This window comes from Alternaria dauci, chromosome 1, assembly GCF_042100115.1.
Source record: "Alternaria dauci strain A2016 chromosome 1, whole genome shotgun sequence".
Taxonomy (NCBI): Eukaryota; Fungi; Ascomycota; class Dothideomycetes; order Pleosporales; family Pleosporaceae; genus Alternaria; species Alternaria dauci.
Genome location: NC_091272.1, coordinates 3,520,628 through 3,542,378, shown reverse-complemented (window position 1 = coordinate 3,542,378; position 21,751 = coordinate 3,520,628). Strand labels below are relative to the sequence as shown.

Here is a 21,751-nt window from a genome sequence, read left to right as displayed (position 1 = left end):
TAACCTCCGAGTTGAATCGGTGGAGGTAACGATCGCGTCAAGCGTACAAAAAAAGAGAAAGTTTAGTGAAGGGAGGAGGAAATAAAAGTGAATCTAAGGGTTCAGAAGACAAACATGACTTGGGAGACCCTCAAACGACTCCACCCCTAGTCTGGCTGCGTGATGTCGGTCCTTTAGAACGTGCCAAGGAGGTGCGAAACGACAAAAGCGGAACGACCAACAGTGTTACGTGTACATCTGCCGAGCGCTTATCACGCCCAAACATCAGCTAATGCCCCCGTTACAGATTTAGCGTTGATGGATCAAGAACGTCCAAGAAGCCGTGTGGGCTTGATTATACGAAACCCCGCTCAAGCCACCTGCCGCTATCTTCGCACCATTGAGAGTGAGGGAGCGACTAGTGGATAACGGGGAAGTTCATTAGCCGCACAACGTCCAACAGAGCGGCGGGGCACATGTGGGTCGTTGATCATCATCAGGTCGTGTGTCGGCCGTGGCTTGGTCGCTCTCCTGAACAAGGCACGCGTTTCAGGTCGCACCTTCCAAAGTCGCGTCGCAATACGTGATGTCATAGTATCCATCGTCTACGGAAGGAAATGTGATTATGGTTTCTGTAAATCGCTATTTCGCGATGTGTCTATCTTGGATGTTGCTCCGCTCTGCGCGAGGCTTGTTAATCATGCTTATACAGCTTGTTCTCCCGAGGTTATGTTTATCCTTAGCGCTATGCAGGTTGACTAAAAAGGAAAGTGGATAGTAATGAGATCATGTTAGGGTCTTGTGAACGACTATTGCAGCCGCCACCAAAAGCACGCTGCAAGTCGTGAACACCGTATCGCGATGCGCTTCGCCTGAGATAATGGTTAGTTCTTGGTCCTTCGGGTCTAGACAAAGTACTAGTGCTTACCTTCTTTCGTAGTGCTCAGAGCCAGTACAACGAACACATTGAGGGGGATACGAAGAATGCCGTAAATGCTGGCTCTTGAGCCATCCTCCACAAGCTTACTCTTTAGCGAGCCCATGGCAGGATAATAAACTCCGCAGCACAGCTCGAAGATGCAAAAGCACCATAATGTAAGACGCTCGTCGCGGAAATGTCCAGGGACAAAGAAGCACGCGGATGACACTGCGAGGATGCTGGTAAGCATCTTTTGCGCCGGCACAGGTGTTGCGGATGTGGATAGGTGTTTGTAAAGGAGGGAACCAAACATCATCGAACACATCAAAATGGCAAAAATGAGACCAAATGGCAATTCTGCTAGATGTTAGCTTTGTCAACCCGGCTTACGCCCGGTGGAGTTTTGCTTACCCTCAGTTGAGCCCGCCAATTTATGGCTGAGCTTCAGCGCTGGGAACTTGAAGAAGATGAACAGGAAAAGAGATCCCTCGAAGAAGCCTGATACCAATGCAAGCATCATGATGTTGCGATCGCGCAAAATCGTCCGGAGAGCAGACGTGGCTGGGGGAGCTGGTGTAGCCTCTTCTTGTTGGAGCAGCCCCTCCGTCTCTGAAGCTCTGCGGCTGCTTGTTCCATAGTTCTCTCCCCAGTACTTTGAGATGGCGAGGAAAGACAGGCTCAAGCAGCCAATGGAAGCCATGAACGGTGCCTTTGCCGTGCCTGTCATATTAACCGCCCACTCCGCGAAGATACCCGCAGCGATGGCCACACATGTGTTTGAAGTAGTCATCGTGCTGAATATCGCGCTCAGATGGGGCTCGCCGTCTGAAAGCATGAGCTGGTTGAATTCGGCGACCATCCAACTTTCGAATACGCTCCAAAGAACGGTTCCGCACACGCCACCGAGAATGCGACCGAAGAAGAGGATGTAGATGTTGTCGGACAAGAGAGTGGCGCATGATAGGGAGTAAAGAACGCAGTATCCCAAGCATGCGGTCTTACGCCCGTATCGATCTGCTAGAGTGCCTACGAAAGACGCGGAGATGCCGGCGGAGATGAAGCCTATGAGGAATAGGAATGCGACTGTTTCTTCCGGTAGTCCCTTTTCATCTGCACTTTGGTTAGCATTTCTACCGTTAAGAGAATGGTCGCCCGAGTGCACCTTTGTAGATTGGATAGATGTATGGTCCTTGCAGCCAGTCCGCAGCATTGACCAGCAAATAAATGGGAAAGAAGCGCTTCTTCAGCTTGCTCAGGCCCTCCAAATCAGGCTCTAGATGCTCGTGTTCATCCTTCTTGTCCGTAGTCGCTGTCTCTACGACAGCCGCGTTGCGCGAGCGGTACGACTGGTAGAATGCGAGTGCATTGAGCAGCAGCGAGCCAGCGAATGTAGCTCGGTATAGGTCCATGTTGAATGTGGATTAGTGTTGTTGAAAATGAGCGAAAGGCGTTGGTCGGTGGTTAGGAAGTGTATGTCCAGCAAACACGGAGGAAAGTACAAGTCCAAGAGGTCAATGTGTCGAGAGGTTGTGAATAGCACTAGTTCCGTGAGGGTCCGGTGAATTGATTGGATTGGAATGCTGATGTCCCGTGCCAAGGCCGCCCGCATTCCCAAACCAGGAGATACGAACACGGTATGCTAACGTGCAGCGGCTGCGAATAGATCGTCCGCCTCGTGCACCCAGACAAGCTGATCCCAATGAAGGGCTGCAGAGCGGCACAAGACCAGGTACCAGACATGGAAAGCATGTTCGCGGTACGGGCTGACGATAGGCTCGGACGGATTGCGCGTCCATAAGTGGAGTGACACACCATGGCGTTTCTAAAATGTGGGACGCGCTGGAGCGCAACCATGATGCAAGCCCGTGCTCAGGTCTTGGATGTGCGGGGTCAATGCTCCGCCAGGGACAGGGACGGCAGGAACAACCGACCACGGCTTCCTTTGCGCGGAGCTGCCGCGTGAAACGTAGCCTCCCGGGTTTCAGACATCACAGCAACTCCCCACAACCACCCTCAGCACAAATGGGCACTGCGTCTCTGCGCTGTCAGGACAATTTTGATACTGGTGTTGAACTTGAACCGTCGTAAGCACACTCAGATATCACGCATCATGTAGATGCATTCCTGCACGTCTTGCCATCTCCCATCCTGTTCGACATTTCCCCAAGATTGCCATCACAACCCATCTTGCACACAATCTCACCCTTCACTTCAACCACCGGACGAGCAGTACTGCGTCTTCGATCTCAACCCCTCAAAGGGGCTCCGTTCCAACCCGCGGACCTTCTCGACGCACGCCTTACATGCCAGCACCTCACAGCCAGGACATCTCCTACCGCCCGTGTGGACGGCCATGCAGAACACGCAATGGTCTGCGCCGCCGACCTGAAGACGCCACGCTGTGGTCTTGTAAATGCAGTTTTGTTGGACGCAAGGGTGAGACATGAGAACGACCAAACCATGCGCTATACCTCCAGGCTTGGGAGTTGGAGGGCCACTGTTGAGCGGACTAGGGAGCGCTTTAGTAGAGATATCAGGTGTGAGATAAATGGGTCCACATACCTCTCGTGAGCTTCAGGGTGCCTCTTACGGTAGGCGGCGTCCTCCTTCTGCCATGTGGTATAGGCCTTGCCCAAGAAGTACTGCCAACTTGGCTCGTGGGGCTTGCGTTGCGGCTTGACAGGCGGCGGACTTGCGCTACGGGCTTCTTGGGTCTCAGCGCCCTGATTTCTTGTACGTGTGCCACCAAAGCGCTCTTCATCTCCGCCATGGTTCTGTTGTTGAGCTGGAATGTCCGTCTGGAACTTCCTGCGCCAGTAGGACCGGTCGTATTGAGCGCGATACTCCGAGTCAGAGAGCTTTTCGAAAGCTTCGCGGACACGGCGGAAGACTGCAGCATCTGCTACACCTGACTTGTCTGGATGGTGTTTTCTAGCAAGATCTTGGAACGCCTTCCTGATGGCTGCAGTGGAAGCCCCAAGTTCGAGCCCAAGGTCAGCATAGTAGTCCTTGAAAGAGGTAGAAGACATGGCAGTATAAGTTCGAGAATGCAGGAAAGGAGTCCAGGGTTCGACCAATCTGGAGAGTGGTGCTGCGAGTGATTGTGGGTACTTCTGGTTCTGGTTAAAGAAAAGGAGTGTAACCTAGAGTAGGCCTGGTCTAATTCCCGGAAAGATAACCTTCTCACGTTGCTTATCTCGGTACGGATAGATGCCTGCCAGGCATCAACGATACGAATGATCACGCCTTCCTTTGTGGCAGGTACGCCAGCCGTACAAGACTGAGAGTACCAGCAAGCGGTTTCCAACGATTCTACTGGCTCCGCAGCCATTATCACGTAAAATTCGGGGCACGCTGATTATACAGACGATGAGTATCCGAATGAATGACGCGATCCGAAGGCAGTGACGCGCTCCATGTGCAGGTACTGTCTTAGGTGGGACAATGGTATTCTGAGCTGGCAAACGAAAGGTTCTGTTGTCACGACATCCGATGCACTAGCCGAAGGGTCTATGCCACATAAACCGTCGTGGCATACGTCAATCGATTTGTGGAACACGATGTCCTTTGTCGTGGGTATCGCGCAGTGTCTCTCTTTGCCTCGTGCTGCACGCGTTCTGGTAAGCTGATTCCGTCATTGCGCCGCCACTAGGGAAGGAGGTCACTTGCCTGAACCAGACAACGTATGTGGAGTAGCGACAACACCACATAGCGCAACCACACCATCCATTCCTCGCTCGTTACTGACTTAGGGCGCGTTCTGAGGGATGGCGGTAGTTCTGGGGCTCTGGCCGATACGTTGCGATTACGGTAGATGTTGCCAGTAGCAATGATGGTGCGCGAGGTGAAAGGATGTTGGCTCGAAAGTTCCGCACACAGCAAAGAACACATCAGGGAGCATGAGCTCACATCAGCAGCAGTGACGGCGCTCACTGAAGTTCGTGAGTAGAGTAGGAAATACAGCATTAGAGCGCATAGCCACCCTGGAACCGGATCATGTCATGGACAAAGCTGGCCTGGCCACCGATAACGCGCTTCCAATCGGTAGTTGCGACTTCATGGACGGAAACGACACTGGTAGTTCCTTCCCCTCACCTTCATTCAAGACATCCCAAAGCTTCTCAGCATTCTGAGCACTCCTTCTGGTAGTCTTCGCCCTACAGTCTGTATCATTGATATAGTCCCTACACCCACGCTGCGTCCCGCGATATTGAAACCGATCTATCGACGCACGCTTTCTCAGCCGGATCCTTCTCTCGGTACCGCTGTCTCTATACACTGAGATAGGTCCCGCCGTATGATCCCCGCACGCTGAATAACTCTGGACTCCACCCCAGACATTCGCAGCGTCTCAGGCATACTGAAAAGCCACATTGCAGGCCTAGTTTCCTACCGCCATGTATAAAAGCCTGACCAGCTCCCATGCAGGGAACCATGGAGCGTCAGGTCTCGATTTGGATAAGTGTGGTTTGCTAGTAACTCAATACCCTAACCTTGAGACATAGCGGCCAGTGTCAACGTGAATACTACGGATGACGCACTCCGGTCAGGAACCGCTTTGTGTGCCATTGTAACGTGACGAATCTAGGCAAACGGTTATGAACCCTCGTTTAGAACGCCACGCTTGATAACCTACGAAGCTTTTCGGCCAGACACAAGCAAATAACAGCCCATCTCGCTATGGTAGAAGCACTCAGAGAGTTTCTCGAATTGCGAGAAATGGTGGAGAGGTATGACGCCAGTCCCCGCACCGTTTCCTTCATCTGACATACATCCTCTAGTCCAACTGCCGAAATAGTCACTCTACTTATTCGCCAACCACACTCACTTGACCCTGTGCGCATACAAGTACATAAGGGTATTCTGCTCAAGCGATCTCCAAGGATAGCTCTTCATTGCAAACGAATACATGACGACACGGTGGATTTGACGGCCGAACAACCAAGCGTTATCAAGGACTACGTCGCGATTCTTCACACTGGTCACGTTCCCGGCGTAAAGTCTCCACCTGATGGCACTTCATCCATGTCTGACGTCGCCAAATCTCGATACCATCGGCTAACTGCTCTCTACTTGTTCTGCGTACAATCGGAAGATCTGATATCATCGAAGATTGTCTTCTGCGCTATCCTGGAATTCTTTCACCACGAGTGGTCAGATGGCGCTCGTTATATTCCTGGGGTCGACGTGATCAACAGCATCTATCGCTCTTGTCTCCCTGCCGACCCTTTGCGTAGGTTTCTCACAGAATACTACGCTGACTTCGCCAACGGTGACTGGATTCTTCGGGAAGAGCATTACAATCCAGAGTTTGTGAAAAATGTCTTGATGGGTGCTTTAGCTCGCCGTGAACTTCCGAAGTGTCTTTCCCGAACATCAAATCCGCGGGAATTCATCGATTTGAAGGAGCCTGAGACGACCACAATGAAGCCTACGGAGTAAGTGATAGTCAGAGTACGATAATTAACACATCACTGACACTACTAGGCTTGGAAGGAAAGGTGTGAAACGCCGTAGGGCTTCGATGTAGGCGCTGGAGGATCCATTCGGTCCGATTGAGAGACCTTTGAGAACAACACATAGATAGCAGTGGGGTTTAAGGTATCACGATTGGTCAGATGATACATGTACTGTACTCTCAAGTGAAGGGTTGGAGTGTATTGCAGCACCTATCACAAAGACCCCGCTTCCAATGCAGCTGGTGTACGTCAACCCATCCCTCTTTCCCAATCAACTGTGAGCACAACTTTGCCATTCAAACAATTAGTGGCTGCCTTAGCTATCTCGCTCTCAGCCTCATTTTTTCTCACCGATGGTTGCCGCGATGCGTCTCCTCTATCCTCGTTGCGCAGTTAATCCCGCAATCGTGGCGTGATTTGGCGAGTGGCTCACGTGCGCGTCTACGAAGTGGTATATCTTCATGTTTCACTTGTGCGAAGGCGCATTCTCATTTTATGATTAAAAAAGAGTCTTATGGTGATTACAATAGGATCAAGCTGGTTTTGCTCAAGCACGTTATTGGGAGAATCGGTAGCTTCGCGATACTGCCAAAGGGTGACGTCGGGGGCGATCTTGAAGATCTATGCCGAATAGCGTTAGCGTGAAACCTCATCTGCCAATCCTGCAATCGGTGCAGCGGTCCATGCTTCCTTTTCCCACCTTATCAACATCCACGAAAAGACATCAATTGTGGCAAGACTACTTAACATTGTCGTTGAGTAGACTTGGTGCCTATTTTTTGCGACGCTCTAAGAGTATCGGAGCTGGATAGACCGCGGCACCTTTTGCTGTCCAAGCTTCTACGCTCCTGAGGCTTATCCACTTTCGTCCCGCTCAGCCTCGGAAAAGACCCGCACAACCCCAACCCTGTGCAGCTTACTGACTCCTCCTATTACTGTTACCTAAGGCTGGCAGCAGCCTCACATGTCAGGCCCGACGTCAAGCCCAGACTGGAACAGAAGTGGCAGTCCTGCCTACGGTACCTTCACTCGACCACCGCTCAATCCGAATCCTACCAAAAGTCACGACAGTGATGAAAGTGCTATCGCGCCCTCTAGCAATGGCGGCGAGGAACTCTCGCCCACTACGCGCAGGCCGTCACCACAACGAAAGCAGTCAAGGCACATCGAGTTTAGAAAGTACTTGAAACGCCCTCATATGATAGAGAACCAGAGAACGCTGAGCGATGCATTGAGATCGGCAAAGAGTAGAGAGGAACAGGAGACGTTGCTCCCCGAGGAGGACTATGCTGGCGCTGACGGATGCTTCAACGGTCAAGGCGAGCCAATGGCTGCGAGAACTGCTAGTACGCCTGATCTGAACAATAACAAGAAGACGTACTTCAATATTCACAGGTATGTGTAGCGCAGCAGGTAAGAAGTTCAAGTCTGATGTTAATCATGAGTTAGGATACGACGCCTTGTCCTAGCAGTAATCGAGGACCCCTATACTGTGGATCAGCTCCGCGAGCCTCGAATGAACGTTCTCATCGTAAAGCCACTGGTGGATCGCCTCTACGACGAAGAAGATATATCCATCGTGTACTGTCTGCTTGTCAATCGTATGCAGTTCCTTCGGGAGCAGCAGTTTCAGCAACATCATCAGACTGTTGACCTTACGCGCGCGAATTTATGCGAGCTGGTTGCTATGAAAGTGCTGCGACGGCACGATGAAGAGTCAACAGGCAAGGCTGGCTTGTTACTTCTAGCACAGATTATGGTAGCTCCTTTCCAGCCATTCCAAGGTGCCCCAGATGAACGCTGTCCGCCGCGTCATAGCTCAGAGTACCAGGGCCAGGGCGACTATGAGGGTAAACTGACAGCGCTGGAGGTGGCTATCGTTTCCGAGAGTAAAGTGCTGTTATCTGGTTCCGCAAGTCAGAAGGTCATCGATGCTATTTACCGAGGGCGTATCGTGTATACCCCGACCGTATACATGGATATCATACCAGATCACTACAAGCACAAGCCCATCTCCCTCTACAACCCACAAAAGGCGCCAACACTAAATCAGTACCGTCTCATGGTACCCAGAACACGCAACATCATCGAGGTAGTACAGTTCATCATACTACTCGTACTCTACTGCTGGTGCATGACTATGCGAAAAGACCATTTTCTGACTGGTGCCGAAATCACATTCCTGCTGTATGGCAGCGGCTGGGTGCTCGATGAGCTCATGTCCTGCCTCGAGCATGGCTGGGAAGTACACACGCAGGAACTCTGGGCCTTCTTGGATGTTACATTTGCCGGCATCTTCCTCACATACCTTGGCATGCGGTTCCATGGATGGATGATGGGTCAAGACGAGACGGGCAGACAGGCTCTCGACGTACTGGCTGTCGCGTCGCCGATACTGTTCCCACGTATCGCATTCAACCTCATGCCGGAGAACATGTTGTTTATTGCCCTGAGAGCAATGGTCAAAGAGTTCACAGCCCTGAGTCTAATCGCTGTATGGTGCTTCGGTGGCTTCTTGTTGGCGCTCAAATGGCTGAGCATCAGTAATCCAGCAGTCGGCTACGAAGACTCACCAAACTCGATCACTGTCTCGAAATGGATGCTATGGATCTGGTTCGGTCTGGACGGTACAGGTATTGATGAAGCATCCGGATTCCATGAGATTCTCGGTCCTACTCTAATGGTTATCTACGCCTTCCTGGGTAACACTCTATTCTTGACAGTCTTGGTGTCGATTCTGTCCAACACATTCAGCAAGATCGCTGCAGATGCGACAGCGGAGATCCAATTCCGACGCGCAGTGCTCACTTTCGAAGGTGTAAAATCCGACTCCCTATTCGCTTATCGCCCTCCCTTCAACCTACTCGCGTTTGTAATCTTACTCCCTCTCAAGTTCATTCTATCGCCACGATGGTTCCACAAGATCAATGTTTCGGCGATACGAATCTTGAACTTCCCTATCCTTCTCGCCATCTCCCACTACGAGCGTCGCTATCTCTGGAAGCCGCGCCGCCAACTCAGCATCAACGGCCCTGGACCTTCGAAACGAACAACTTGGTTGCAGGACGTTGGTTTCTGGAGGAGCTGGAAGCAGTTGAGTCCACATGCCGATTTGCAGGCCGTGTTTGAAGAAGAGCCACCAGCCGACATAGTGCAAAGGATCGAAGAAGAAGATGATCTTGAGGACGCTATACTTGAAAATAGTTTCGCGGCAACGGGCATGGGAACCAGGAGTGTTAGTCCGGGAAGTGCAATGGCCGGGAGAAGGAGGAGATTGAGCAGCGTGTGGCCGGGACCAGGCGCTTAGGAGGCATTCCGGCGGTCTATACACTACAGACGAAAAGTTTTGTGACGGTTTAGGTACGCAGACTGGACTCAATTTCGGTAGTTCATACGAGTTTATCAACTCAATCTACACAGTTTCTCCTGTGAGCATGCTTGTTGTCGCGTATCGGCGGTTCTGATGTCGGACCCACACAAGACGTCGCGATGCAACGCCCCCACTCTATACCAACTCCGTAGGTCCACTTTCACGGCAAACTATTACCCCCAGCTTATTGCACATCTCCCACATTGAGATAGTATCGCGGTGATAGCAAAATTCATTACCCCCAGCTTACTACACCAAGTAGGTATTTTTTTTGGAACATCCGCGGCCTTGTGAAGTGATTATCCTATTTGCCGAAGCTGCGCGGCCGCTCCGCACCGCACATACTTTGTCCGACGGTTAACGCGTATAGCGCCTACGGCCGATAAGAGACAACACGACAAGTTTGGAAAGAGAAGAATCTATATCTAAGGTCTAGGGGCAGAAGACTGACTCACAGCTCAGCACCTGGTCTGCAAGTCTTTTGCGACGCATCTTGTAGGACCTATTTCAAAGCCATTCTCGCAGCTCTTTACCAGCTGTAGCTACCTCGACATCAACAGATATCAGCATTAACAGCTACCGATACATCACCATGGCCGAAATCAACCCTTTGTCAGCCTATCCGGTGCCTACGCGCGCCTCTCTCCTCTCACAATACCTGGGCAAGAGACTAGAGGATGTCCCCACTCCAGCCGCCGTCCTCGACCGCGCCATTATACAGCGCAACTGCGCTGCCATGCTCAATATCTGCGCCGAACTCAAAGTTGGCTTTCGTGCGCACATCAAAACTCACAAGACTGCTGAATTATCAAGATTGCAAGTTGGGGAAAGCGGTCCTGCGAACTTTATTGTCAGCACGATTGCGGAGGCTGAGAACTTGTTGCCAGAGCTGTGCGATGCGCAGGCGGAAGGGAGGGAAGCCAGTGTATGTATTGCGATGTTCGTTTCTCGAGTACATCCTACGATAACTCATGTCTTTGCTTGCTTTTGTTTTATTTCTCATAATCCGTGTCCACAGATTGGGTTATCCAAAGACTTGAAGCTAACGCCTACCCTCCAAGGTCCTCTATGGCGTACCTGTGTCTCAATCTGGGATTCCACGCCTTGTATCTCTGGCCTCGAAACTGAAGCCTGGCTCTGTAAATGTTATGATCGACAACGAGAATGCTTTTCTCAAGTTCCACGAACGACTCAACACCTCTGAGACCAAAGTGGAGATGGGAGTCTTTATCAAGATTGATACTGGCTACGAACGCGCTGGTATCAAAACCTCCTCGCCCAACTTTCCTTCTCTCGTCCAGACAGTAGTTGAGAAGAGTCAGGAACCCGGATCTGGATGTTTCTTGCAAGGTTTCTATTCGCACTTTGGACATTCGTACGGTGGATCCTCAGAAGATGATGCCGCAAATGGCTTAATTGAGGAGTTACTGGGCTTGGAAACAGCAGTCAAGGCCGTTCCAGAGAGCTTCAGCGGAAAGCTGGTGCTGAGTGTAGGCGCGACACCCACCGCGACAGCCGCACAAAACATGCTATCGAGTTCCAGCCCCAAGGTCCAGGAGTTCCACGATGTGCTTGGTCGTCTACAGAAAGATTGTGTCGTTGAGCTGCATGCCGGGGTATACCCGGTACTAGACTGCCAGCAAGTCGCTACACATGCAAGACCACCGTCTTCTTCTAGCGCAGCCACGTCATCCTTCCAGCCTCTCGCTAAATCGAGCATCGGAATGAGAATGTTGGTCGAAGTGACAAGTGTGTACAACGAGCGGTCAAAGCCTGAGGCTCTTGTGTCAGCTGGCTCTCTGGCGATGGGTCGTGAACCTTGCAAGTCCTATCCCGGTTGGGGCATCGTCACACCTGCTCTGGGCAATGCTTCCGCCAAGCACATATACGACGAGCGGGAAGATAAGACGGGATGGATTGTAGGACGCATTAGTCAAGAGCATGGCATCTTGACATGGGAGGGCGATAGGAGCGAATGCAATGAGTTGACAATTGGTGACAGGGTCATGGTTTGGCCAAATCATGCATGCGTGGCTGGTGCTGGATTCGGATGGTATCTCGTGGTCGACTCGGATTCAGGTGGAGATACAGTGGTAGATGTCTGGGTCAGATGGCGGGGCTGGTAGATAAAGTCGATGGGCATTCACACAATGCGCATGCTCCATATCGTTCCTTATGCCACTTGCACTAAGTCTACAAAACATGCACTTGCTGTAGTAAGAACGCCTCAAGCCTCACCTCAGCCGTCGCACTCTCAAATCTGCGCTGTTGCTGTGGGGATTGTGGGCGATGCCGACGGAACAATTTTAGGATCTTCAACGGCCTGGCTTGCACATGCATTCCGATCGCCTTGACATGGACCAGAATGCGATTCGCGCAGCGACTGGTGCTGGGGAATTTCACGATTTTTGTGCTGCCGGTCGCGAAAGGCTGTTGACAACTGTCGCAATGTCTGTTCCCGCCCATAGTATCTCTGCATCGACCTCGCTGTGATTATCGGACCACCTGATCCGGTACGGGAGAGGCTGCATTTTGCTCTGTGTAATGTCCGGTATGGGTGCATTTTATTTGTTGGGGTCGGGTTTTGGTGATGGGATGAAAAGGCGAAGTGTTGAGCCGTTGGTTGCTACGGAATCACAAGAGCGTAGTTCGCCTCGTGGTTCCTCGCAACTCTGGCCATGTTGGTTTAATGTTTTCTTTTTGTTCTTTGGCAAAAGAACGCCAATCTCTGTCTCGGTAGCAAAAGTATGTCACACGGGCTGGTGGGCGAAAACAGCGATGGTGGTTGAGAAACGCAATGGTTGCGACGTGAAGTTTGCTTGTCGTGTGCACTGTCTGATTGGATGCTCGTGACCCCAGCCGGCAGGCTCAAGCACGAGGCTGTAAGTTTGCGCTTGCAGCCCGCGTTCGAAACAACCCACCGAGATGGGCCAGGAACCGTGGCACTCGTTAAACTCAGGCTCGAAGCCATTGATGACGTCTGCTATGCGTTGGGCCGTTTCGCTCACTAGAACATCAATGGGGCCACGACTAGCCTCGGCACTTGGTGTGACCGTCGACGACGACGGCAGCATGACGGGATCGTCGCTCAGGGCAGCCATGGGAAAGCTTGCAGGCGTGTCTTGGTCTGGGACAGGCGACTGCAATGCATCTCCTAGCGCACACAGAGGGCCTGGGTGTTGGGCGACGGTCTGGCCAAATTACCTGCTTGCCACGCTTACACACCAGGTAAAGGTGGCAGCGCGGCCAAGGAAACGGATATCTGTAGTGATGCGCGCCACTGGGGATAGCCAATGCCAAAGTTTATCCTTGTTTGAGGCTTGTCCGTCCACCTCTAGTCGCGATAGCTGTGTGGTGGAGAGCGGCCACCGCTTCCCCGCCCTGCCTTTGAATACCAACCGTCTCGGGCACTAAGGCACCCGCCAGACTTGTTGCGGTCAAGCCTCCTGCACCACCTGCAGACCTCCTGGCGACCAGAAACCCCCGTCTCTGTGCCAGATCCCCAGGCTGATCTGTGACCTGTGACCTGATGACTGACGAACCGAAGGGGTCGTTGAACCTTGGGACCGTGTCCAGTCTTCTTTCCGCCATCTCCGGCACGTTGAACATTTGCATCCCCTGCGGCGTCGACCCTCTTCACACAATGCCATCCTTCACCATGCTTCTTTAAGAAGGCCCGACGACGACACACCACTGCCCTGGACCCTCCCACCTTGTGTTTCGTGCTTATGCACAGCCCGGATCCCTGAAGAAGTGCGAGTTGCGGCTTGCATTGGCTTTGGCTTCTGTAGCACCATAATCCGAGCTACCAGCCACATCGACTCGGTGCCTCGCCATGGTTCCTTTTCGACGCCCATCGCAGAGGGGTCGTCGCAGCTTCGAAGACCGCGACTCCTATGAATGGCAAGACGAACGAGACAAACGCATCATGACGGCAACCTTCCCCATACACCCGCTCGCCTCGATGCAAGCGCCCTTCGAGGAGTCCATGCTCGATGCCACCGGCGAGACTGGCCACGTCCCTTTTGTCAATCCCAAGAAGAGCGTCAAGACTCGCCAGCAGATGCTGTGCAGAGAGGAGAGCGCCCCAGAGGCCTCGTGGAACTTCACATACAACTGTCATTGGAGGAATAACCCGAAAGGCAAATTCCACCCTTTGACAAAGACCATCGCGCAGATCGTCTTTGGCGTCCACCTGCTGCATCAGCATCTGGAAAAGTCGGTCGCCGACGTAGCAGACATCTTACTGAAGCATGTCAACGAGCTTGACAGCTTCTTGCAGAGGGCCAACGAAGACCTGGAAAGCAGCATGAAAGACATGCTCTTCCGGCACAAATGTTTAAAAGTGCCCATGGAACACGTAAACGAATTCGATCGCCTCCTCGAAGACCGTTCATACCGCGCCCAACTTCTCGACGGCAACATCGTAATCGAACGTACCATCGGGCGCATGTCGCAACTCCTCAACGACTATCTGATCGATATAAACATATTCCGCGAAGCCAACCAAGAACTCGACTTGTACTTAGGCGACGTGGGCGACGCGTGGACATACCGTAATGAGGACATTGGGCGCATATACTCAGCCATGTGTGGCAATACCGGAGGCTGGTCGCAATTTCTGCAAAGCCTTGTGGCAAAGGCTGAAAGACTTGGCGTTGTGCTCGTACAAGTGAGCAGCTACTGCAATGAGATCGAGAAGCGGTGTGGTGCGGCAAGTCGTCGAAGTTTGGTATGGCCGCCTATGATTTCCCACCCCATCTCAGCATCGCCAGCCGTACTTGATGTCTGAGTTTTGTTAACGGCTTTAGATTGCAACACGTACATCCTCACGGAACTCGTCCAACTCGCGCGAAGCACGTCCGTTCCGAAATTTTGCCAACAACAAACCTCTTCCTACACCACCGCCCGAACGTCCGCCATTCATGAATGCTTCGTCCTCCAGTAGGGAGACTCCTGCCAGCTTTGGCACTCCTCAGCGACATTCAACAATAAGAGCAAGACCTCAACAGCAGCCCGAGACCACGAATGTGTCTGACTCCAACACTGAGACGCCAAAACGAAGCGAAGACTCTTCCTCCGCATCAGCTCTTTCCAATGCTGACATGGATGTGCGACGTCAGACAAGCCAGACGGGATACTACCGTGATGCCCGGCATAATGATGAGAGACGTGGAGGAGCGACTTCGCAGGCAGAGTCTAGTCGTTCAAGTCAGCTCTTGGGACATCAGCATAAAGTGTCTTCGCCATCTAATCTATCTGCAGAAGAGAGCTCACCAGTAGCGAACCGCCTATCAGTGAAACCACATAATGGAGAATATAGCCCACCTTTAACCGGAAAGGATTCGGCGTATTCTTCCGTATCGGGCGCATCGGCCATGTTACCAGGCTTCGCGTCGCCCCGCTCAGTATCCTCCACATCCTCTCGACAAACTGCCCAATTTGGTCTGTTCCCTAGCAGGAATTTGAGCACACCGAAAGGCTCAATATCTAGTCGGCTAGGCGCTAGCTCTCCGGCGTTCGATCGTCCGGCACAGCACCCTAAACCCGCGGATATGCCAAGCCGTCCACCAACCTCCTTATCCACCTTCTCAGATGCCTCAACCAAGCGGCTATCGAAGCGAAGTAGCTTCTCATCTCTCAAACGGTTGTTCTCCAAGAAGAAATCCGGCGATATAGGCCCCATCGCTGAGTGATACCCTCCTAGTTTGATCTTTGTTGTTCCCTGTGCCGTCTTTGATCTTGTTGTCTGGCGTTGCAAGGCTCTATACCCCTTTGACACTGCATTTTTTGTATTGCGCGATACAAATCTTATAATCTCTACCGTGGCTTGTGTCCGGTTTTTCTTGATGGTTTCCTGGGGCTTTTGGATGTATATATTCTTGCTCTCGTAGATGTGATGCGGTAACGAGCAACGCGTATTGGGTCTGGCTTCGTGTAAGGAGATGGGTGTTTCTGGAAGCACAGTCGTGCGGACGAATCTGGGGATGCGGTGGCCCGTCATGCTCGTTGGGGGGTAGTTTGCGGTGGTCGTTGGACACTGCGTGTATCGCGCACAGTAGGCAGGCGAGGTGCGGGAACGGGATGTGAGGGAATGCTAGCTGCTGGCTGCTGTGTTGGTGTCTCTATCGATGCCCTTGTCCTAAAGACATCGAGAAGCTGTACGCACAAGTAAGTAGGGACCAGTTTCAGTCTCGTATACATCTCTGCCACTGGCTCTCTCTGCATCCTCTCTGCATTCTTTTCATCGTCGACGGCTGTACTTTCTTCCCAAAAAAGCCGTGGTGGGGTAGCTCCTGTCGTAGTGGACGTGAAGTAGGCGCGGATTTCGCCATCAAAACAGCGCCTCCACCAAGCTCCCTCCGTCTCCTCCACCTCCCCCACCACAACACTCATATTCTCAACAGCACTCTCCTTTTGGCAGAGATGCTGGCGAGAGTCGTGTAAAGGTCACTCGCTTTCCTCTTTCTTGGATATCTGCCGCCTTGTGCAGTATCACCTCTTCTTTTGGGTCATACCAATAACTTCTACATCTTTCTGCCTTACGGCAGCCAAGAGAGCTCCCACCGCAACAGCATCGTTCTCCCCCTACGTACAGCTCTTGTTTGCTTGTCCCCCTCAGCATCTTCCGCACCGACGGCAGTATGCTGCTCTCTGAGCAAGATCCCAACGGCGGCGGCCGCATGTCTCGAGCCTCCAACGTCTCCGCACTGAGCAGAACATCAGGTAAGCCCACATCGCGGGCGCCCAGTGCTGAGATCCAACCTCCTCTCGATCGCGGTGTCTCATCCATGCTACGAACCGGGACCGAGATGGGCAACGTCGGCATCGGCCCCCAGTTTGACGACCTGTCTGGCATCAACAATATGCAGCGCCCCATGCGTTCGCGCGCGGCCAGCAGGATGTCGACAGCTTCTTCCATGTCCAACACCTCCAGTCGAGCCAGCAAGCAGCTTCGCCCCTTCCCTTCGTCTTCTTCCGCACCGCGCCAGCCAATGCCACATTATGGGCAGCAGTACATGGCCGACACGCTCTCTCCGACGATGAACACCTCCGGCTCATCGCCTTTCGACGGAAGGGCCAACCGCGACAGGGACTCACATCGCTCGCATTCGATGACCCATACCATACAGCCCCCCAGGTACGGCCTCGTAAGCAACAGGTCTCTCACCAGTCTGCGCCCTCCTCCAGCATCTCGACCTTCCAACTCGTATAACTATCCGATCTCGTCCGGGGGTGGACTCAGGCCGCCTGGTCCATACCAGGGATTAGCCTCACCCGCCTTGGTCGACGATGCCAGACTACCACCGCAAGGACAACAAGCCTACGATGACCAGCGACTGTCTTATGCTGTCCAAACACAAGGCTATGGCAATTCAGCACGTCCCCACTACAACCATCCGCAGCAGTATGCTGGACAGCGACAGGAATATCGTGGCTACGGCAACCGGCATAATCCAGGACAAATGAGAACCACAACCCCGCTCTCCCGATCAACCATGAGTCTTGAAGATCGTGCTGAGGACGACGACTTCCCCGTCTACGGCGAACCCTATCATCGCGACCAGCCCAGGCAGATGCAGAACATGAAAAGCAGGCTTAAGATCCCTCGTAAGGTTCCGGGCAATGTCATCCGCGAGGCTCGCTCGGAAGATCCAAGGGAACACAGGCCTAGGGGTGGTGAGCCTCGTTCGGAGGTTCCACCCTTGCCATTCGATCACAAACACCGCATCGCTGTCGAACAAGCTCGTCTCAAGAGGTCTGCGCCTGCTTCTATGTCCAGTTTTAACACAAACTTGCGTACCGACTCAGACCCACCGTCATCCGATCTGGCCCTACCGCCTACTCCGAAAGATAGCAACTCTTTGGAAGTGCACCGAAGCCTCGATAGAACCAAGGTCTTTAAGGTCGCCAATACAAACCGCCTCATCATTACAGAGGAAAGTTCTTCGGTGCCACATGCTGAGACCGATGAACAGCTCGAACGCCATGAGTCCGGAGAACCAGGAGCCGAAGCTATTCCTGTTGGGTTCATAGACCGGACTAAAACTGTCCTCGAGCAGTCTAATCCTGGGGAGGCGACGTTGAAGAGTGATCCTTTTTTAGGACAAGAGGCACGACCAATGTCGATGGAAGTCGTGTCTCCCCAATCATCCAACATCGACCATACCGTAAACGTCATTGCGGAACTCCCGGCGTCCCCAGTAGCTCGCCGTATCACGAGGCATTTGATCCTAAGAGGTCTGGAGGCTTCGACCACGGACGATATCCAGTCTTCAATCAAGTCAACGAGCTCTTCGGAAACATCTCCGTCGCCCGCGAAGGAGCCCCCATCACCGTCAAGAAAACCACTCATCCCAAGGTCTCTGTCCCAGAAGTCGCTGTCCCAGAAGTCTCTGTTCCAGAAGTCCTTGACTCCAGCCTCTCCGACACTGCCAAAGACGAATGAGCCCACTCAGTCTGAACGCCTACCTCTTAAGAAGTATTCTGCATCTAATACGCTGTCCGAGGCCGCATTGAATCCGATAGACACCCGAGATAATCGTCATAGCATTTTGTCGCAAACTGGATCCAGCCTTCTTGATTCGTCCACACTTGAATTCGCGGTTCAACATTCCATACCAACGGCCAAAAGCGGTGGCTTCCGAAATGAACCTGGCATCCAATCTGATCTTACCATGAATACTTTTAGTCCTGGCCACAGTACCGAGGATGGCATGTCGGATGTCCTTGCAGGCTACCAAGGAACCGATTCCAAGAACGGAACTGATGCTCTTATGCGAGTCGGAACGATCCAGAAGGACATGGACGATACGGAAGAGCATACAGATGCTTCGACAGATCAGGACCTGAAGCCACTGCCACTTGCACTTCACTCCAGAAGCAATCACGTCCAAAAGTCGTCTGATGAACTGTCCTTCAAGTCGTGTACAGACCAACTAGAGGTATCTTCACAGTCGCCATCGTTTCGAGTAGGAAAGGACCTTGACAAAGGATCTTCTGCGTCCCCGATCGAAGATGTGTCCCAGCACAATGGGTCTAGGAAAGAAGCAGATGCCTGTTCTTTCGAGACTACTGCAAGCCCTGTTCGTGCCACCTCTGTACCGCCGTCTCGACTACTGTCATCCAACTTAGGGACTCTGGTCATGAGCCAGAGTAAGGCGGCCACTGAGATGCCTTGGTCAAAGCCTCCCTCTGCTATGCTTCGCAAGCAGCCACCAGTACCTCGCCGAGAATCAAGCTTCTCAATCGTGGCGAACAAACTGCGGACCAGTTCAAAGCAGAACATGAGGCAAGGCTCAGTATCGGCCTCTGGTTCGTCATCCACGCTCAGCACCACGCCCATGCCGCCGGTGGTCCCGCCACGTGAGTCATCTACTTCGAAGGAAGCTCAACGTGTGCATGCTGCAGTGTCTTTCTTGATGCGTCCACTACCCTCGCGTTTTGCTAGGTCTCGAAAGTACCCCGAGCAAGAGGATCTCCCGGGATCAGATGGAACGAATTCATCTGCTTGTGATGTGAATCAAGACATGAGCGACGCCACGAACAGCGATAAGGTCGCTAGATCATCACCGCCCGTTGTGGATATGCACGACGCACCAAAAGCTATATCATCTAAGCCACAAGGGGTACCTGCTGCGAAGACGCGGAGCATCACTTTCAGTACCCCAGAAGCTTGCAACCCGTACAAGGTGCTTGGTAACAGCCCGATTCCTGTTGCGCAACAACGAGCTCCCAACAGCCCGACCCCTGCCATCCTGGAGCCCTCGTCTGTGTATTCGATGCAGGATAACTATTCAGGCTCACATGTAGATCCTGTGGATGGGGTTGCGGTAGTTCCGGTGCCTAGTCATCGCGACAGCCAGACTACTACACACTTGGAATGGCCCCGCTATGCGCCTTCTGCCACCGATGGCGGAATTCAGCAGTCGCGTCCGTCAAGCATTATTGAGTCTCATTCCAACTCTTCGGCCTTGGTACCCTTGGCCAACATTCAGGAGGACACTACGACGGACCTCAGGCTGTCCGGATATAGGTATCCTGGCCCGTCTCGTTATCTGCCTGATCTGAAAGAGGAGTCGCACGAGGACTCGAGCCTCAACACGAGTGCCAGCAATCTCAAGGGCTCGAGTTTCCGTTTTCCGTTTGGGGCACCGTCGGGTGTTCGGGCTTCGGGAGAGGATCCGATCAACTTCTCGAGAAGGTCGTCTATGGTATCGCATCGTCAGAGTGTTATTGGTAGCAATGTTGGCAGCACGCTTGGCCAGGCACACGGCTTGCCTTCGATGCGATTCAGTCGAATGAATCTGTTTGATGGTCTGACCGATGAGCTTGGCCTCCGCTATTCGAGGTCGATGGAGGAGGTGCCTAGTGTGTCGCAGAGGATGAGCAGAGGTAGTCCGCTGCGACCTGCATCAGCAGGTGATGTCACTGGTCTGCGCCTTTCTCTTGCGGAATTGAATGAAGCCGAGCGCTCAAGGTTTTCGATGCAGCCTACCGCCATGATGGGCTTGTTCGCCATGCATCGTGCGCGTTCGCCGGAGCTCATGGCGGAGATTGAGCGGCTGACTATACCTTCTGTTGGAGGACTCACACAGCGCTTCTCGGAGTTCTTTCCGTCGTTGAGGGAATACTACCAGTGTGGTGAGCCAGCTGAATTTCCGATTGAGGAAGAGATTGAGAAGCACGCATTGGAGGAGATTCACGAGATTCACCCGACGCAAAAGCGCTCTTCAGCTCGACTCCGGCCTATGCGCGGCGTATCCCACATGGTGGTTATCGAGGACGATCTCTACGATGAGATCACGAGCAAGGAGAAGGGCAATGGCAGTCCGGGTTGTCCCAACGATGGGGGTGTTGCAAACAGCGCTAGTGAGGCAGACTCAATCGCAGACAAGTCGGCCTACAAGGACGACGTGACTACCACCCCAACACACAACAAGACAGCTCCGCTTCTAGAGCTTCAAGTTCCGTCAACTGCTGTTCTACGCCCACGTTCTCACACTGTCGGTCCTCGAGAGCTTCGCGTCTCAGGGGATTCGGCTCTATCGTCAAGAAGGTCTCTGAGGTCGATTGTTTCAACGCCCACAGCAACCGAGACGCGTCCTTGGAACTCAGACAAGAACTATCCTTGGGCAACGTCAACAAACCCCGCAATCGACATCTCCCTCCCACGTCCAACCGCTGCAAAGCACTCCCCTCGCCCTGGTCCTTCCCATCTTCGTAACAGACTCTCTGACACGTCTACTGCAAGCTCTTTTTCGACTGCACAGACAGCTACAGCATCGCCCTTCGGGTCGCCGTCTGATAGCACTGCACACGCACGTCACCACCGCTTCAGCACTTTTGGCCGTAACGGTGATCAGCCGCACGCGGTCGGAGAACGCTATCCTACGTCAGCTTTGTCTCCACCTACAGCCATCTTCCGCGATCACCTTTCTGCCTCAGACATTTCTGACGACGAGCATTACGACACCACGCACAAGACCAGGCTCTCACTGCGCAAGCGGTTTTCATCAACTCGCAAGGCTAAGCTTGACAACCAGACAGCCATCCGAGCCAGCAGAAGCAAGACCAACGCACAAGACCTTGCCTCGCCCGAATCGATCAAGCCTTCAACGAATTCGATCGTGCAGGATTGTGTCGGTGAAGCTCAAGCGTTCACGTCATCCACTACCGCAAACCGCCATACCTTCCGTGACGCGGAGGGCATGAGAGCAGTTGACTACCGCAAGCACCGTATCATCGACCGCATCAAGACTTGGTGGCATAAAGGCTCACACCTGATTCGACGACTGTCAAACCGCAAGCAATCCACCACCAGGGATACTACAAGTACTTAACTGCCATGGATATCTATATCGAACTCACCATTTTCATCACCTCCAGTGGTGTGATCTTGGTGATTCTCCACTACCAGCAGGGCGAGTTGTATCCTCCTCCCACTCCCCCCTCGTCTCCGCCCCCGCCGCCCAACACGCCAGAACCCGACGCAGATGTGGAGAATTTGGTCCTGTACGCACC

The 21,751-nt window shown here is 52.9% G+C and overlaps 6 protein-coding genes across 6 annotated transcripts; 4 read left to right on the top strand and 2 right to left on the bottom strand.

The window, feature by feature from the left end:
* Positions 1-765: 765 nt before the first annotated feature.
* Positions 766-2,307, bottom strand: ACET3X_001099 (uncharacterized protein; the record flags this gene model as incomplete). The annotated part of the gene is made up of 5 exons (XM_069446353.1): positions 766-851; positions 908-1,255; positions 1,310-1,396; positions 1,427-2,008; positions 2,061-2,307. 5 exons carry the CDS (start codon positions 2,305-2,307, stop codon positions 766-768), a joined length of 1,350 nt encoding a protein of 449 aa, XP_069311341.1.
* A 1,100-nt stretch (positions 2,308-3,407) lies between these two features.
* Positions 3,408-3,927, bottom strand: ACET3X_001098 (uncharacterized protein; the record flags this gene model as incomplete). Its single annotated transcript, XM_069446352.1, has 2 exons — positions 3,408-3,417; positions 3,461-3,927. 2 exons carry the CDS (start codon positions 3,925-3,927, stop codon positions 3,408-3,410), a joined length of 477 nt encoding a protein of 158 aa, XP_069311340.1.
* Positions 3,928-7,321: 3,394 nt separating this feature from the next.
* Positions 7,322-9,664, top strand: ACET3X_001097 (uncharacterized protein; the record flags this gene model as incomplete). Its single annotated transcript, XM_069446351.1, has 2 exons — positions 7,322-7,752; positions 7,807-9,664. 2 exons carry the CDS (start codon positions 7,322-7,324, stop codon positions 9,662-9,664), a joined length of 2,289 nt encoding a protein of 762 aa, XP_069311339.1.
* A 655-nt stretch (positions 9,665-10,319) lies between these two features.
* ACET3X_001096 (uncharacterized protein) lies at positions 10,320-11,853 on the top strand (the record flags this gene model as incomplete). Its single annotated transcript, XM_069446350.1, has 2 exons — positions 10,320-10,652; positions 10,789-11,853. 2 exons carry the CDS (start codon positions 10,320-10,322, stop codon positions 11,851-11,853), a joined length of 1,398 nt encoding a protein of 465 aa, XP_069311338.1.
* A 1,709-nt stretch (positions 11,854-13,562) lies between these two features.
* Positions 13,563-15,423, top strand: ACET3X_001095 (uncharacterized protein; the record flags this gene model as incomplete). The annotated part of the gene is made up of 3 exons (XM_069446349.1): positions 13,563-14,459; positions 14,539-14,938; positions 14,993-15,423. 3 exons carry the CDS (start codon positions 13,563-13,565, stop codon positions 15,421-15,423), a joined length of 1,728 nt encoding a protein of 575 aa, XP_069311337.1.
* A 948-nt stretch (positions 15,424-16,371) lies between these two features.
* Positions 16,372-21,570, top strand: ACET3X_001094 (uncharacterized protein; the record flags this gene model as incomplete). The annotated part of the gene is made up of 1 exon (XM_069446348.1): positions 16,372-21,570. The coding sequence occupies one exon, from the start codon at positions 16,372-16,374 to the stop codon at positions 21,568-21,570; it is 5,199 nt and encodes a 1,732-aa protein (XP_069311336.1).
* Between the last annotated feature and the right edge of the window lie 181 nt (positions 21,571-21,751).